We start from the raw sequence: 15,304 nt of genomic DNA, 5'->3' as shown, positions 1-15,304 counted from the left end.
AAGAGAATTTCTGGCTTTGAGAAAACCTGCAACCAGTTCCTCTCTGCAGAAACGGTTTCATGTCTACTGCAAAAAGAATAAAAGTTTCGCCGTTTTTCTTGGATCTCACTGCAGATGAACTAATTTGAGCCAAAACATCAACAGCCTGAGGAGTTACTGTCTGCAGGGCTGTAGTTTAAACATCTGACCAATGCTGAGAATACAACATGTCCGCCATCAGCCTCTCTCTGTGTTCAGTGACCTTTACGGTCATCAACACCTTGATGAACTGGACTCAGGCTCACAGTTACTGCAGAACCCACCACACTGACTTGGCCAGTGTGAGACATTCTGCTGACAATGAAAACCTAAAGGCAGCTAAACCTGCAAAGGAAGCCGTCTGGCTTGGGCTTGTTAAGGAGAAAAGTTATTATGTTAGCTTAAATTTTGGAAAAGCATGGCTCTCCTTTTCCTCCTGTTAGCCGGGTCGAGCGGGGTTCTCCGTGAGCGTCCTGCAACCGCGTGCTGCTAAAACGAAACAACAACAAAACGTGTTGACGTCACAGATCACGGAGTTTTAATCTCATACAAAGCAATCGACAACAAAGTTGCAGAGATACAGAGATATACATTTTCTCATGAAAATAAAAAACACACAAAGGGGAAGACACACAAACACAAAACACATAAGACAGACAAAGGCGCCCAACGTGGAGTAAAAAGATGGAAAAAACTCTCTCCTCTCCGGTGTTGACTTGAAACTATAAACCAAAAGGGTGTTTCCCTATTTAATATATGCAAAAAAGGCGTTCTGTTGTTTTGACCAATCAGAGACCTGGTTCAGCCTCGAAGGTGCTCTGTTTTTTGTCCAAGCAAATCGGAGGGAAACCCCCAGTCCTGCACGAATATCCCCCCCCCCCCCCGCACCGAAGTCCTGTTATAAATCTCGCCGACTCTCCTGGAGTTTCTTCCTACCACATTCCAGCTGCCGTTTCCATGGAGATGCTAATTTTATGGCTTTTGTATGCTCTTAAACAAACAGTTGAAGGCGTCTGCTTGTCTCCTCGGGCCTCTTTCGAAGGGTCACACAAAGCCTGTTTTTTCAAATACGAGTGATTAACACATGTGGGAAGATTAAGTGTATTTTAGCATTAAATAATCATTTTCTTAGCAGGCTGCAGAGACCAGTGGAAATGGTCCAAAGGATCCCTACTCATTCTTACAGGGGGTCTGGAGAACCCAACGGTCCAGTGGAGAACTGTGCAGGAATGGACTTTACCAGCTCCGGACACTCCAGATATTAACAGACCTTAGCAGAAAGACAAGATACGGACAGTATGGCAAAAGAATGCAAACATTTTGCAAGGGAATGCAAAAAAAAAATTCCATAAGGTTTGCTCTAACGCCCACAAAATCAAAAAGATGCATACAGACTCAAATATGTACATAAACCCCTTTATAATGGGTTAATGTCTTTTAGTTGAAAGCTGAAGTTATCGGTTGTTCAGACTGGAGTTCAGAGGTCAAATTCATTTTATAAAAATATCTCTTGGCATAATTTCCAGTGGTGATGATGGAACTTTAACCACTCAGTCTGTTGATAAAGTGTTGAAAATAATGATGGTGTTTCCAGCTCAAAACAAGGTGGAGGAGCAGAAACCCTTAATATTAACCCTTAATAATACAAATATGGAAATTCTGCCATTTGTGAGAAAGAAAGTCTTTGTGCAGATTGAAACTGTGGCGACAGCATCAGGGTAGGAACAGGAATAAACCTGAGAAAATGTAGATGTAATTTAGCACAATGCAGAGGTTTAGAAGAGCGCATCATGGCGACTGTACAATGTCAACGTTGAGATGTTGCAACTCCACACGGTTTTCCTGGGAGATGATGCAATTCATTGAAGAATGCAAAATGTCTTCACCAAAACTTTACTCATATTTTAATTTTTTAGGCTCTCAGTCTCAACGCATTTATTTTTATATCATTTTAAAAATGAAAATACATTAGGTTAGTCTAGGTTAACTTAGTAAAAGAGGGCCAGTTTTTGCTAATTATTCTTTTAATTTCAGCTCCAGCAGAAGCTGAAGGACCAAGGAGTGACTGCAGAGGTCAGACTGAGGTGGATGAAGAAGATGGAAACATCTTCTACCAGGAGAAACAGGACGACCAAAACTGAAACGTAGAGTTCAGTGATGGATCAGCATCGCTCAAATCTTCCTGAGCAAATTAAATATTACCAATATTTAATGTTTTTAATATAAACAGCCATGGGTTTTTTAGTAGAGCTTATAGTTTAAACTGAATTCACTTTGTTTGTAGCAAATTATGTGCAAAGGCAGAAATTGCATCTTTGTTTCATTATAGCCCAGTTTGTTCAACAGTTAATAAATGTTTAATCCAACTATATCTGACATTTTCATGTATCCTGCAGCTGTTGATGCCTTTTCTCTAAAATCTAGATTTAAAACATTTCATCTATCTCAGTTTAAACTTAAACAAATACAAATGTTGGAAATTCAATCAAAAATACAAAAACTACAAATATTAATTGTTAGGAATACAAATAAGAAAATAAATGTGAAAATTGTTTTAAAAAAACAAAAAAACGTTTTTGTGTGTGTGTGTGCGTGCGCGTGCGTGCGTGCGTGCGTGCGTGTGTGTGTGTGTGTGTGTGCGTGCGTGTGTGCGTGCGTGTGTGTGTGTGTGTGTGTGTGTGTGTGTGTGTGTGTGTGTGTGTGTGTGTGTGTGTGTGTGTGTGTGTGTGTCATTAATAAAATAGTTTTCCACTTATTCCATTCTATAGTTTATAGCTCAAAGTTTATTTCTGGAAGTAAACTTTACCAGCATTTGGAAATGTTGCTGTAAAAAGCTCTTATTTAAATGTTGAACACACTTTAAACATCTCCACACATCTCCGCTTTAGACTTTTCAGATAACTTAAAGTATAAAACAAAACATCCAAAGAAGTCAAAGCAGTTTATTTGCCTTCTGGAGACTCTAAATCGGTAAATGGCTGAAAGTTCTACGATCTACGAGGCTACGTGAACGCATCTTTGTAACGCGTCACGTGGTCGTTCTGTTACTATGGATACAGAGAACCAGTGGTCCTGTTTTAACCGCTTTAGTTAAAGTTTCTCGTTTAAAATAGCTGATTTCTTTGCTTTAAAAACGACTCCGACACTATTTAGATTAGGTGAGTAAATGTTTCTTATGTTTTCTGTGGACTGACCTGTTTAATTCGCCGATTCTAACTAATTTCACTGCTATACATTTGTTTTTATGTAGCGGTTAAACTTAACCACAGTTAGCACCTTTAGCTTCGGTCTGTTGCATAGCAACGTTCAGGGTTTTCATTGTGCTGCTGTTTCCTCCTTTTTCACTCTGACCTCATGTCATCTTCAAGCCTGTAAAGATTACTATTATAATTTTTATTACTTGGTGAAAAATAGCTAAACATACATTCATGCAAGACAATTTTTTCAAATTAAATTACTAATGCCTCTTGAATCCAGTTCCTGGCAACAACAGTAGCTATTCTTGCGCAATATATAAATGTTTGAAACATGTTTTAAATAAATAAAATTCACGTAGGTTCGATTCCCGGCCCGGGATCTTTCTGCATGTTCTCCCTGTGCATGGTGGGTTCTCTCAGGGTTCTCCGGGTTCCTCCCACAGTCCAAAAACATGACTGTCAGGTTAATTGGTCTCTCTAAATTCTCCCTAGGTGTGTGTGTGTGTGTGTGTGTGTGTGTGTGTTTGTGTGTGTGTGTGTGTGTGTGTGTGTGTGCGCGTGTGTGTGTGTGTGTGTGTGTGTGTGTGTGTGTGTGTGTGTGTGTGTGTGTCTGTCTGGTTGTTGTCTGTGTTCCCCTGCGGCAGCCTGTCCAGGTGACCTGTCCAGGTGACCCCGCCTCTCGCCCAGAACGTTAGCTGGAGAGGCAGCAGCTCCTCCTGACCCCACCAGGGACCAGGGTGTTAGAAAATGGATGGATGGATAAAATTAATGTGTTACTTTGCTGGATGACTAATTGTCTCAGTAATTATTGAGATAAACAATAATATTGCTGTTTTGAGATCATTTTCAAGTAATATAAAGATAACAGGATAATTATGCAAATCCACCCTCTTAAAGCCTAACCAAGTTTAATTTAGTAAAATAAAATAAAAACAATAAAACATTGGAACTAGAAAACATTTTAAATATCCAAAATAAAACACAACAACCAAAACAAAAATTTGGTTGTTTTGGTTGTTGGTACAACTAAAACTATCATAATTCATTTCATAAAATGGATTATGAAGTTTCTGAAAATAAAACTGCCCTTCAAGAGATTTTAATCACCAGAACTGAAATGATCGAGCTTATTTTTACTTATTATGCGATTAATTGACTATTTGCTTATTGCAACAAGCTCTCAGATACTTGTTTATGAAAAGTTTTAAAACTATTCTTAATTTCACATCCTTGCTCTACTTTCTGTTGATCTCTAATAAATCCAGGTAAAAACAACAAAGCTCGTGGTTGTGAAGAGCAGATTCACAGACAGAAACAACCTGCTATCCGTTTTTAATTTAATTTAAAAATGAAAGATTTTCTTCTGGTTTTTACCAATGGCTTCACAGCATCTGCAGAGAGCAAACGCAGCATAAAACCGTGTTTACTGTTCCAGAGGAAAATGGAGGCCGGAGGGAAGTTTGTATTTGACGATGAATTTCAAGAGATGGAGAAGAAGATGGCCTTGTCCAAGGAGCCGGTGGAAGAGGAGAAGGAGGATGCGAGCGACGATCTGCTCATGTGAGCAACTCAAGCCGTAACAGCCTGCAAGCAGCTGAGGAGGGTAGAAATAATGAACAGAACATATTCATGATGTTCAGGGTTACAGACAACAGGCCTGAAAAACACTGACTGGAAATAACCAGAGAAATCTGCTGCAGCTTTTCTTTAGGTTTTATCAAAGTATCTCTTTTTCATGATAAAAGGGTTTGAACTTCTTAAACATACCAATCAATCCGTTTTTCACTCAATTGAACAAATTAATTAACTTTAATTAACAAACAGATTACCTTACTATACCTGAGTAAAAAGGGAGCAAGAAGAAGAAAAATCTCGTATAATTTTTCCCCTTTCTGAATAATTACAAAATTAATATCCAGGGCCCTATACATTAAATTAATATGAGCTGAAAGCAGCATGTCATTCTCATCATTAACTCAAATGTGTATCAGACTTAATCGTTTTTGTCTTATAAAATGTCATGAACTGATTTCTGGTAGAGCATTTTTTCCATAATTTTGCTGAAATGCACATTTATTTCAAAGTAGTACCCATAGTTTTACTTTAGACATTATACTTTCAAACTGTTACTTCTGTCACTTGAACTCAAGACAAAGAACTTTTGTAAATGAATTGGCAATCATCTCTTTCTAGCTTTAAAAATAACTAATAGCATTTTGAATGAACCAAGTCCCTTAAATTCTACATTTCTGGCTGAAGATAAGTTCCTCAATCTGAAGACAACAGGATTAGAAACGCTGCATTGTTCCCTCCTCTGTCTAAAACTGAAAGCATTTTATGAGGTGAGTGAGAGTCGCCCCCTGCTGTCCGTCTGCAGCCCTGAATCCTACAAGACCAACTCTCAGAAGGAGGAGCACCTGCTGGAGATCGCAGAAAACTTCCAGCGTCAGTATTTGCTGCTGCATCCTGACCGTAAACCTCTGCTGCTCTACCCAGTCAATGAATATGGAGTCAGGGTAACAACCGCTCCCCCAAATAAAATCTGCTTCCACCATTAAACCCTCTGAGCCCCAGAACTGTCTCTGTCCTGTCCCATCCAGAAGTTTGTGTCCACCACTCTCCGTCCCACAGAGACCGGCCTGTGGGAGCTCCAGAGCTGGCAGGAGTGTTCCTCACTGGTGGCCGACTTCCTGTCCCTGCAGCTGCTGGAGCCGCCCACACTGGTGGTCAGTACGGCAACACACACACACACACACGCACACACACACACACACACACCTGGTAAAGATAAGTGGACAAGTTAAATGTCTTGTGGACAGGCTAAATGTGCCCCTACGATGAAATGATGGACCCTTGACAGATAGTTTTGTCCATCGTGTTTCTCGTTAAGTTCTCTGTTTAAGGATATATCTGACTGCTGACCGGTTAATCAGAGCGTTAGATCAGGACGTCCATGTCCTCAGTGTGTGTCTGACCGTCCTGCTGTGGACCGGGCCCTGCAGCCCGTCCAGCTGTTCTCCCCTACAGCGGTGCTGCGCAGCCAGAAGGCCACCAGCTTCGAGTCGTCCACCCTGCTCTGCAGCCTGCTGCTGGGCCTCAACTACGACGCCTACGTCGTCAGCGGCTACGCTGCCAGGGAGATGTGTCTGCTGGACCTCAGCCTGCAGCAGTGCCCCCTGCTGGACACCAAGGCTAAGGCAGGCCTGCCTTACACACACACACCTCTCAGACTTCAAGGTTTCTGAGTGGATTTGTGTCTGCAGAGCAACCAGGGTGAAACCTCGGACCAGACGCAGAAGAAGTACGGGGTAAAGTGTCCGATGGAGCTGACGAGCCGTTTCCTGTTAGATCAGGAGAAGAAGAAGCTGGAGGCCCAGGATGCTGCGATTCTGGAGAAGGAGCTACAGGAGGTAAAATGTTCCAGCTCACCTCAGAACCCAATAACTAAAGGTTCAACCTGTGGAATTTCATGGTCTGAACAGATACCAGAAAAACAGATAACAGCTAATAATTAATAATAAAATTCATCGGCGTGAGCAGAAATCCGTCCCATCAAATGTTTACGGTCTAAATCTGATGTTCAGGTTTAATATTACTCTGCAGGACTGACCAGTTCCCCAGAGGGTCCAGATCATCCTGCTCCAGCAGCAGAGAGGCAGACACAGACTCATGAGGCCTACAGAGGGTCTGGACCCTCACCTTAGCGGTGTCAATCACCCCCCAGTGTGGCACTGCTCTTTGCTACGCTGCAGCTAGCATAGCATGTAATGAATGCTAAGGCTAGTTAGCATGGCCACCGATGACGGCTGATAAACAGTTTTACTGTAAAGGTGAATTGTTTCTCCGGCAATAGCACATTTAGCAGCAAATACATACGGTTGATTGGCAGCACTAAGCCTCTCCTCCTGTCTCTGATTGATTGTTTTTGGTGCATTTCCTCAGATGGCAGTAGTAGCTCAGGGTCGAGGTGGAGGAGAGTGATCATTTCACAGATTATCTGTCCCAACATGGTGACAGATGTTTATAAAAGTTGCAAACTGCACCTTTAAATGCAAAAGTTCTTTAATAGTTTTTGCTTAGTTACTGCTCTGTGTTATTCTCTCAGCATATGGCCTTTTTTGAGTTAACGATTAATTGATTAATGAATTAGTTGACCATTATTTGAATAATCTACTAGGCACGATTAATCACGATTAATGTGATTAATCGATTGATTCCTAGTCCGGTCCTTCTATCCGTCCATCTACCTCATCATCCTGTTTCCTTCCATGAGCAGGAAGCGAGCATCCATCTTCCAGATCCCCTGAATGGTTTCCGGGTCCACTGCTGGGTTCTGGTTCTATCGGGTCGGCGCAGCATTGAGGAGAACTTCTTCATCGACCCTCTGACCGGCTGCAGCTATCCCACCGTCCATGACAGCTTCCAAGGCATCGAGAGCCTGTGGAACCCTTTCAACTACTACGTCAACCGGCAGATCTGCCACGCCGGCTGCAAGGTGGGTCCACCCAGCACCAGACAGAACCGGTCCAGATCACCCACCAGTCCTCTTACCAGACTCCCTCTGCTGTGAGCAGGACATAAACTTTGACCTGGAGAACTCGACCCAGTGGGAGCCCGTCCTCCATGACGGCGTCAGCCAGCAGCAGCTGATCCAGGCCGTCCACCGCAGGATGGAGTACCGCTTCATCGGACGACTCACCAGCGAACTGGAGGTCAGAACGCCACCTGTCTGTCTGTCCAGGAAGTAAAGTAATCCAATTACTTTACTGACTGCTTATTTTCAAAAGTAATTAGTTACTTTAATACTCACTTTATTTAGTTGCATTTCTAAAAATGATGCACCACCTGAATAATGGTATAAATTCACCCATAAGCCTAATTCCATTTCTCCTGCATATTCCATCATATAAAACTTAATCAAATGAAAACATCTCTTTTTAAAACTTTTTAAATTTGTGCATATTGAAAAATTAAATTCAAACTCAAAAACACTTTATTGATCCCAAAAATATTACATCACCAAAAATAGAACCCTCTTTTAGATAAGATAAGATAAGATAAGATAAGATAAGAAGAATGTTGTTGAATATTTAAGCCTGTTCACATTCCACTGAGCCTGGAGGGAGGCAAGAGAAGCCTGGTGGCCTGCCAGGCTTAAACCCTGCTTGTTCCTGAAATAAAGTAATCAGATTACAGTAACGCGTTACTTCACTGCTGTTCATCCGTCCATCCATTAATTGTGAATTGTTGTCTTGAAGGAAGATTTTCCCAGGAAGTTTTTCCTGATGAGATCTTGGGTCAGCAGGATCGGCATCACAAGGAAAGGTGAAACCGTAAAGCAGGTTGTTGACCTTCACCTGTCCTGTGAGACGTCCAACATCTGTCCCTCTGTCCCCCAGACATGCAGACGAGGTTTCCTGGAGGGAAGAAGGTGACCCGCTACAGAAAAGCAATGCTGGAGCGATTTTCATCCACTGTGACCAACGACGGCCTCATCTCCAGATTAACAATGTACCAGGACCTGAGCTGTGAGACTCCGTCAGAAACGGTTCAGTTTGCCCCATCTGCCATCGTCTCTGATCCTGTGTCTGTTTACGTTTAAGGCACAAAGGTCGCCAGGGTCAAAGAGTGGTACAAGTACAGGAGTGATGGGCTGGAGGAGAGAGAGTTCAACCAGCTGGAGAACTCCACCACCGAGCGCTTCAAATCCGGACGAGCTTTCGACCTTTTATGTAAGTCGACTGCTAAGCGCAGCAACCAGGAGGAACTCACCGGCTGTAACTGGCTGCTTGTTTAAACTGGTTTTTATCTGGAGAAACTGCCAAAATAAAACAATATCCAGGCGAAAACCAAGCAGGACAGCAGAACAGAGCTTGTTGCTGGCAGAACAAAATTAGAAAATATTAGATTAGATTAGATTAGATTAGATTAGATTAGATTAGATTAGATTAGATAGCATTTATTGTCATTGAACAGAATTCAACGAAATTTCCAAATATATCTCCTCTTCTGTATGTTTCCCTGCTTTAAGCATTCTTAGCTCATTGAAAGTTTTCCTCAGGACTCCTAACATTTTGTCAGGTCAGGAGCTCTGTTAAAGCCTGAGGTGCTTCAGGTTAACTTTTATCCTACCAACGGAAAATCCTGAGAAAAATCTGAAAACATTCTAAGAATTTTCCTAAAATCTCGTCACTACGAGCTACTTTTAGTCTGAGGAATGGGCCCAGATCTTTGCCTTCTCTGTGGTAAACGTCAGTCTGAGCTTCAAGATCAGATGAAACCTTAATCTGTTTGGTCTCTTTCTGCCTGGCCTGACATGAGCAGCAGCAGCCAGAGCAGAGGTGGGCAGAGGACAAAAAACTACTCAGTTAAATGTAAAAAGTGTCCATCCTAGAAATTACTCAAGTAAAAAAATATTTGGTAAAAACTACAAACAAGTACTGAGTAACTGATCAGATGATCAGTTAATGGCCTCCCTAATGTTAAGAAATTACATCATCAGAGGGACAAAAAACAACTTTATTTATGAAGCACTTTATACACCGACAGGACCAAATCATACACAATCATAAAATACAAGGCAATTATAAAATAGAAAAGATTGAATATAAAATACATATTAAAAATATATAATAAAAAATATATTTATAAAAATTAATAAAAAAAAAGAAAGATTGAAATATAAAATACATACAGACACAATAAGACAAAGTGAAGCATCTCAGATTTTGCCAAAAGCCAAAGAAAAAAGATGGGTCTTAAGAAGGACTTAAAAACAACAAGTGAAGAAGCCAAAGGAAGATCGTTGCACAGCTTGGGAGCTGCCACAGAAAAAGCCCGGTTCCCTCTGAGCTGCACTTTGTCTTTGGTACCTTCAGGAGCAGCTGATCAGCTGACCTGAGGGAACGGGACGGTGTGTACGAATGTAACGGCTCAGACAGATAGGGAGGGGCAAGGCCATTAAGAGCTTTAAAAACAAATAAAATGATTTTAAAATGAATCTTAAAATGTATTGCAACCAGTGTAAGGAAGCTAAAATAGGGGAAATATGGTCACATTTTCATGTTCCTGTTAAAAGATGTGCAGCAGCATTTTGTACCCTCTGAAGCTGGGAAATATATAAATCACTGAGTCCTATATAAAGTGCATTACAGTAATCCAGCAGTGTGGTCACAAGTGCATGGATCACTGTTTCAAAGTGCTGCCTGGAGAGAAAAGGTTTTACTTTGGCTAGCTGCCTTAGGTGGAAAAAGCTGGATTTTACAACGGCTCTAATTTGTGCTTCCAGCTTTAGACCAGCATCCATCTTAACCCCCAAATTGGTAATAACTGGCTTGACATACTGGACCAAAGAGCCAAGATTGGTCAGGGAATCTACAGTGGATCTGCCAAAAATCACTACTTCTGTCTTATCTTCATTACGTTTCGAGAAATTTAGGGCCACCCAGGCCTTCAGATCTTCCAGACATAAAAACAGACCGAAGAGAGGTGGAGTCTGCGTTCTTTAGTGGTAAATATATCTGTGTGTCATCTGCATAACAATGAAAAGCAATCCCATATTTCCTAAAAATAGAGCCAAGAGGAAGGAGGTACAACAAGAAAAGAAGAGGGCCTAGAACTGAGCCCTGTGGGACACGACAGTGGAGCAGAGGGAGACCTACAGGCATCAAGACAGACAGAAAGTACGCTTGGCCAAATAAGATTTAAACCAGTCCAGAGCTAAAACGGGAAAGTAAGATGCCATGATCGACTGTATCAAGAGCAGCTGATAAATCCAAAACAACACAGTCACCAGAACCAGTTGCTAAAAGTATATCATTAAAAACTTTTAACAGAGCTGACTGTGCTATGAAATGGTTTAAAACCTCTAAAATGTTATGTTCATTAAGATAAGCCATTAGCTGATTATAGACTACCTTCTCAAGAATCTTTTAAATAAAAGGCCGTTTAGAGATGGGTCTATAATTCTCCAGAACAGTAGGATCCAAAATCGGTTTCTTAAGTAGAGGCTGCAGAACTGCATGTTTCAGAGCTTTAGGAGCAACACCTGAGAACAAGCTGCTATTTACAAGAGCAAGGACTGAGGGACCTGTAGTAAGAAAAACATCTTTAAATAATAGGAGAGGAATAGCATCATCTCGAGAACCAGTTGGCCTTAAGTGACCAACCGCCTCCTGCAATGACTGCAAGGTCTCACATTCAAAGCTGTAAAACAGCAGGACAAGCACAACGACTGCAGAGGGGACGACCTGGGCCCTGATAGAAGAGACTTTCTCATCAAAAAAGTGTAAAAAGCTTTCAGATACAGTAGGTGAAGTCTCCATAAAACCACTATGTGGATCATTTAGAACAGAGATAACAGTTTTAAATAAGATAGCAGGATTGTGACTGTTTGATACAATCAGACCCGACAGGTGCCTTCTTTGGGCATCTTTTACAATCTTTTGAAAACAGCGCCAGCATTCCTTCAATATTTGGAGCAACACCTGTAATTTGTCCTTTTTCCATTTGCGTTCAGCTCTGCGACAGTCTCTCCTGCAGCCGAGTGACCTCGTTTAACCAGGGTTCACGCTTGGATTTTGGAAGATTTAAAATCTTCCCACATCCGAATACGTTAAGATGCCGCCTGGTCCGTCCTAATTTAATCATGTAACTGATTGTAATGTTGGTGTCTGTCTCTCTGGTCAGTTCACTCCTGGAAGCCAGTGGATTCTGGGACTGAGCGAGAGATGAGGTTCCACCGCCCCGAACAGGACGGCCTGGAGCAGATTGTGGTGTCGCCACAAGCAATAAAGAAATCCTTCAAGTGCCGAGACGACTTCCTGTACTTGAGACACATTTTTTTCCGTGAGGGCGGAGTGATTTCCCCTCGGTGTTCTGCGGAGAACGGCCATGAGCCCACCCTGGAGAATCTCAATGTGCTGGTAAGAGGTAAACTGATGCTGGACAAGATGCACTGACGCTTTAAATAGATGTGTAATCTTAAAATTGACGACCAAACAGTTGGGAGCGCCACACGTTTCCAGGGTTTTATGCCCCAGCTCTTGTTCTTTTGTGTGTTTCAGAAAGTGGTGGAGCGTTTCCATAGGAACCCCTCCAAATCTGTCAGAGAAGACGTGGCCCAGCGGGTGTTTCTGGTGCCGGAGATGAAGACCGAGTTGACCTATCACCTCATGGATCACCGCACTATCCCTTCCAGGAAAAGCCTCAAAAGAATAGAAGATGATGAGCCAATCACAGACAGCATGTTCTCCTTCTTCTTGGTACGACTGAATCTGCAGCTGAGGCCGTTAACTCTTCCTGTCACAAGCTTATGAACTTCACACATACAGATGTTTATGAGCGCCCTGAGACCGTCCAAAAGATCTAAGAGTGAACATGGTGGACTGACTGATGAAAACATTTGTGTGGGTGTTGTTTTATTAGTGAATATGTGTGTGTGTGTGTGTGTGTGTGTGTGTGTGTGTGTGTGTGTGTGTGTGTGTGTGTGTGTGTGTGTGTGTGTGTGTGTGTGTGTGTGTGGGTGTGTGTGTGCGTGTGTGTGTGTGTGTGTGTGTGCGTGTGTGTGTGTGTGTATTCAGGTGGACATGGCTGAGGAGCCTCCTGGGCCCCTGTCCTGGTACAGGTTGGTGAAGTACCTGATAAGTGAAGAGGAGAAGATCGCTCTCCAAATCAAAGCATCTCTGGTGGAGGTAACGACAGGATCACATCAGATCTTCTATCCTTCTGGTTTTCTTTGCTAAGTATAGAAGAGACTGAGCGCTTTCAAAGTCCAAAGAGAAACTCAGACTGTTGATTAGTACCACACGATGATGATAAATCTGACTAATATAAAGAGTTACTCTGTGCAGTTGATCCCCAGAGCGCCTCTCTCCAAACAGAAACATCCTGTCTCTCTTTACGTCTTTAAAAATGAAGTTAATTCTCCACAGTAGGATTTCTCTTTTGTCTTTGGTAAAGGCCACGACCCGTTTCTCCCGCTATCAGTAGACATGCAAATTTGTTTTAGCTGTATTTACCCAGAATGCCCTGCACTGTAGTCCACTTCCTGCTTTTGGAGCAGTCTCCACACATACATTCAAACCGCAGTTGACTGCAACCGAATCGAACCGTTTGTTGGTCTGGGTTCAAACTCTGAACCCAGAGTTGATTACGTATTCACACCTCCCCGACCGAACTGGACCTTCTGGGCAAACGGACTGGAGTTGGATTATAGTGGACTAAGCAGGGCTGGTGTGAACATTGTTTTGTTGATTGGTTGAAAGATTGAGATTGTTCAATTAAAGTAAGATACATAGAAATAACACAGACAACTCGGCCATCTTGCTGCTACGCTCTCCTGGCTGGCTGCATAGTGCCGCCGTTAACGACACAGCCGTAGACCTTCAGACTGTCGTAGGAACTTGTGCCAGTTTTATTGTGGATGGTGTGAAACCGACGGCATGAATCTGATCTCCTCCAGCCAACGAGCTGCTCTGGTCTATGCTGATGTTTAACCAACGTTTAAGTTCAGTAAAGCTCAGAAAGTTTTAGATTGATTCTGACTTTACCTGATGTGAGCAGATGGAGACCATCGTGGACTGCAGGAAGCAGGAGGAGAAGGAAGTGGAGGTGTTCTCCTCTCCACTGGAGGAGGTTATGGCCTGCAGGGAGAAATGGGAGGAGGTAGGAGAGAGATCCACCCAGACAGCAGGTCAGGCCTGTTTGTGACGCCATGAGTGATTCATGTCTGCTGCTGTAGGAGCTCACGTCCAAAGAGGAGGTCCTTATCCTCCATCGGCAGGGAATGGACGTCATGGTGCCGTACCTGGCCCGGCTCGGGAACTCAGAGTCTCTCACTCAAGAGGAGGCCACCTCCTTCTGCCACGGCTGCTCAAAAGCATTTACAGAAAAACTGGAGGAGCATACCGACTTCCTGCAGAGGAACTTGGAAACGGTGCGGCAGAGCTCCGCCGGCAGGCCAACATCTGTCTGTTTGGTCTGAACAGACGATAAAAACACGTCATTTACACTAAAACATCGCTGCAGCAACGCTCCTCCATCCATTTGTGTTCAGGTGATCGAGACCCAAGCAGAGGAGAATGACAGCAGGAACCACCTGCATGACCCCACCATGAGCCAGGAGGAGGCGGAGCTCGCCTGTCACCTGTGCTGGGATAAAAAGTTTCACATATCTGCTGCCCAGAGACGCCTCGACAGGTAAACACACACATACCATTTAAAGTGGAACCAATCTGGATGTGAAAGCATAGCCTTTAGTGGAATTATTTCAGCCAATTGACACTGAGGAGCGTGGCCAGGTGTTGGGATGAGCAGAGAGGGTTAAGCTGAGAGCGATTTTTCAGATCCTGTAGCGACAACATGAAGCGCCGGTCGCTGTGCAGTGATGGTCCTGACTGAGCAGCGCAGAGTGCTGCTGTAAGCCCCTCCCACGTCCTACGTACTGCAGACAGTCTGCTGGCAGCAACCTGGCAATTCCTGCAGAGTGATGCATCACACAGAATAAAACATCTTTAGAGGTTGTGGATTAATAATAAAAAATCATCACAGCATCAAAAGAAAGATAAAATCAACAACAAGATTAGAACTGCAGAGTTTGGGAACGCTTGGACCAGAGCGCCTGTAGGAGCCTGCTGAGCTGTGTGTGTGTGTGTGTGTGTGTGTGTGTGTGTGTGTGTGTGTGTGTGTGTGTGTGTGTGTGTGTGTGTGTGTGTGTGTGTGTGTGTGTGTGTATGTTTTACAGGCACAAGGAGAAACTAGAGGAAAAACATGAAGCTTTCCTGGTGAAGCTGCTGCAGAACCCTCTGCTCTCCTCTCACTTCAGCAACTGAACTCAGCAGCAGCCGTGTATCCCACCTACCAGGAGTCTCTACTCTGTCCTTTTCGTTACTGATCCACGATGACGCTCTAAAACCGCCATGTATCAATCAGACTACTGGAATAAATAGTTTGAACTTTGATGTTTCTGTAATTGCAGCATCTAGAAAATCCAGAATGTGATTTTTTTCATTGCTGATTCAGTTGATCTGGAACAAAAAGCAGAACTAAATTTGTTGTCTGTTCTTGTCCATAAAGCAGCTCAAACTCAG

The 15,304-nt window shown here is 43.0% G+C and overlaps 1 protein-coding gene across 1 annotated transcript; it reads left to right on the top strand.

Moving 5' to 3' along the window:
* The first annotated feature begins 3,087 nt into the window (after window positions 1–3,087).
* Window positions 3,088–15,304, top strand: drc7 (dynein regulatory complex subunit 7). Its single transcript, XM_023333506.1, has 18 exons — window positions 3,088–3,176; window positions 4,651–4,775; window positions 5,593–5,731; window positions 5,816–5,941; window positions 6,218–6,412; window positions 6,479–6,625; window positions 7,492–7,710; window positions 7,790–7,927; window positions 8,474–8,540; window positions 8,615–8,743; window positions 8,819–8,947; window positions 11,904–12,139; window positions 12,281–12,478; window positions 12,797–12,907; window positions 13,779–13,880; window positions 13,957–14,151; window positions 14,272–14,414; window positions 14,959–15,304. Exons 2-18 carry the CDS (start codon window positions 4,657–4,659, stop codon window positions 15,044–15,046), a joined length of 2,481 nt encoding a protein of 826 aa, XP_023189274.1. The 5' UTR covers window positions 3,088–3,176; window positions 4,651–4,656; the 3' UTR covers window positions 15,047–15,304.

The sequence above is a fragment of the Xiphophorus maculatus genome, chromosome 1, assembly GCF_002775205.1.
Source record: "Xiphophorus maculatus strain JP 163 A chromosome 1, X_maculatus-5.0-male, whole genome shotgun sequence".
Taxonomy (NCBI): Eukaryota; Metazoa; Chordata; class Actinopteri; order Cyprinodontiformes; family Poeciliidae; genus Xiphophorus; species Xiphophorus maculatus.
The sequence above is the reverse complement of the archived record's forward strand: the minus strand, read 5'-3'. Positions and strand labels throughout refer to the sequence as shown.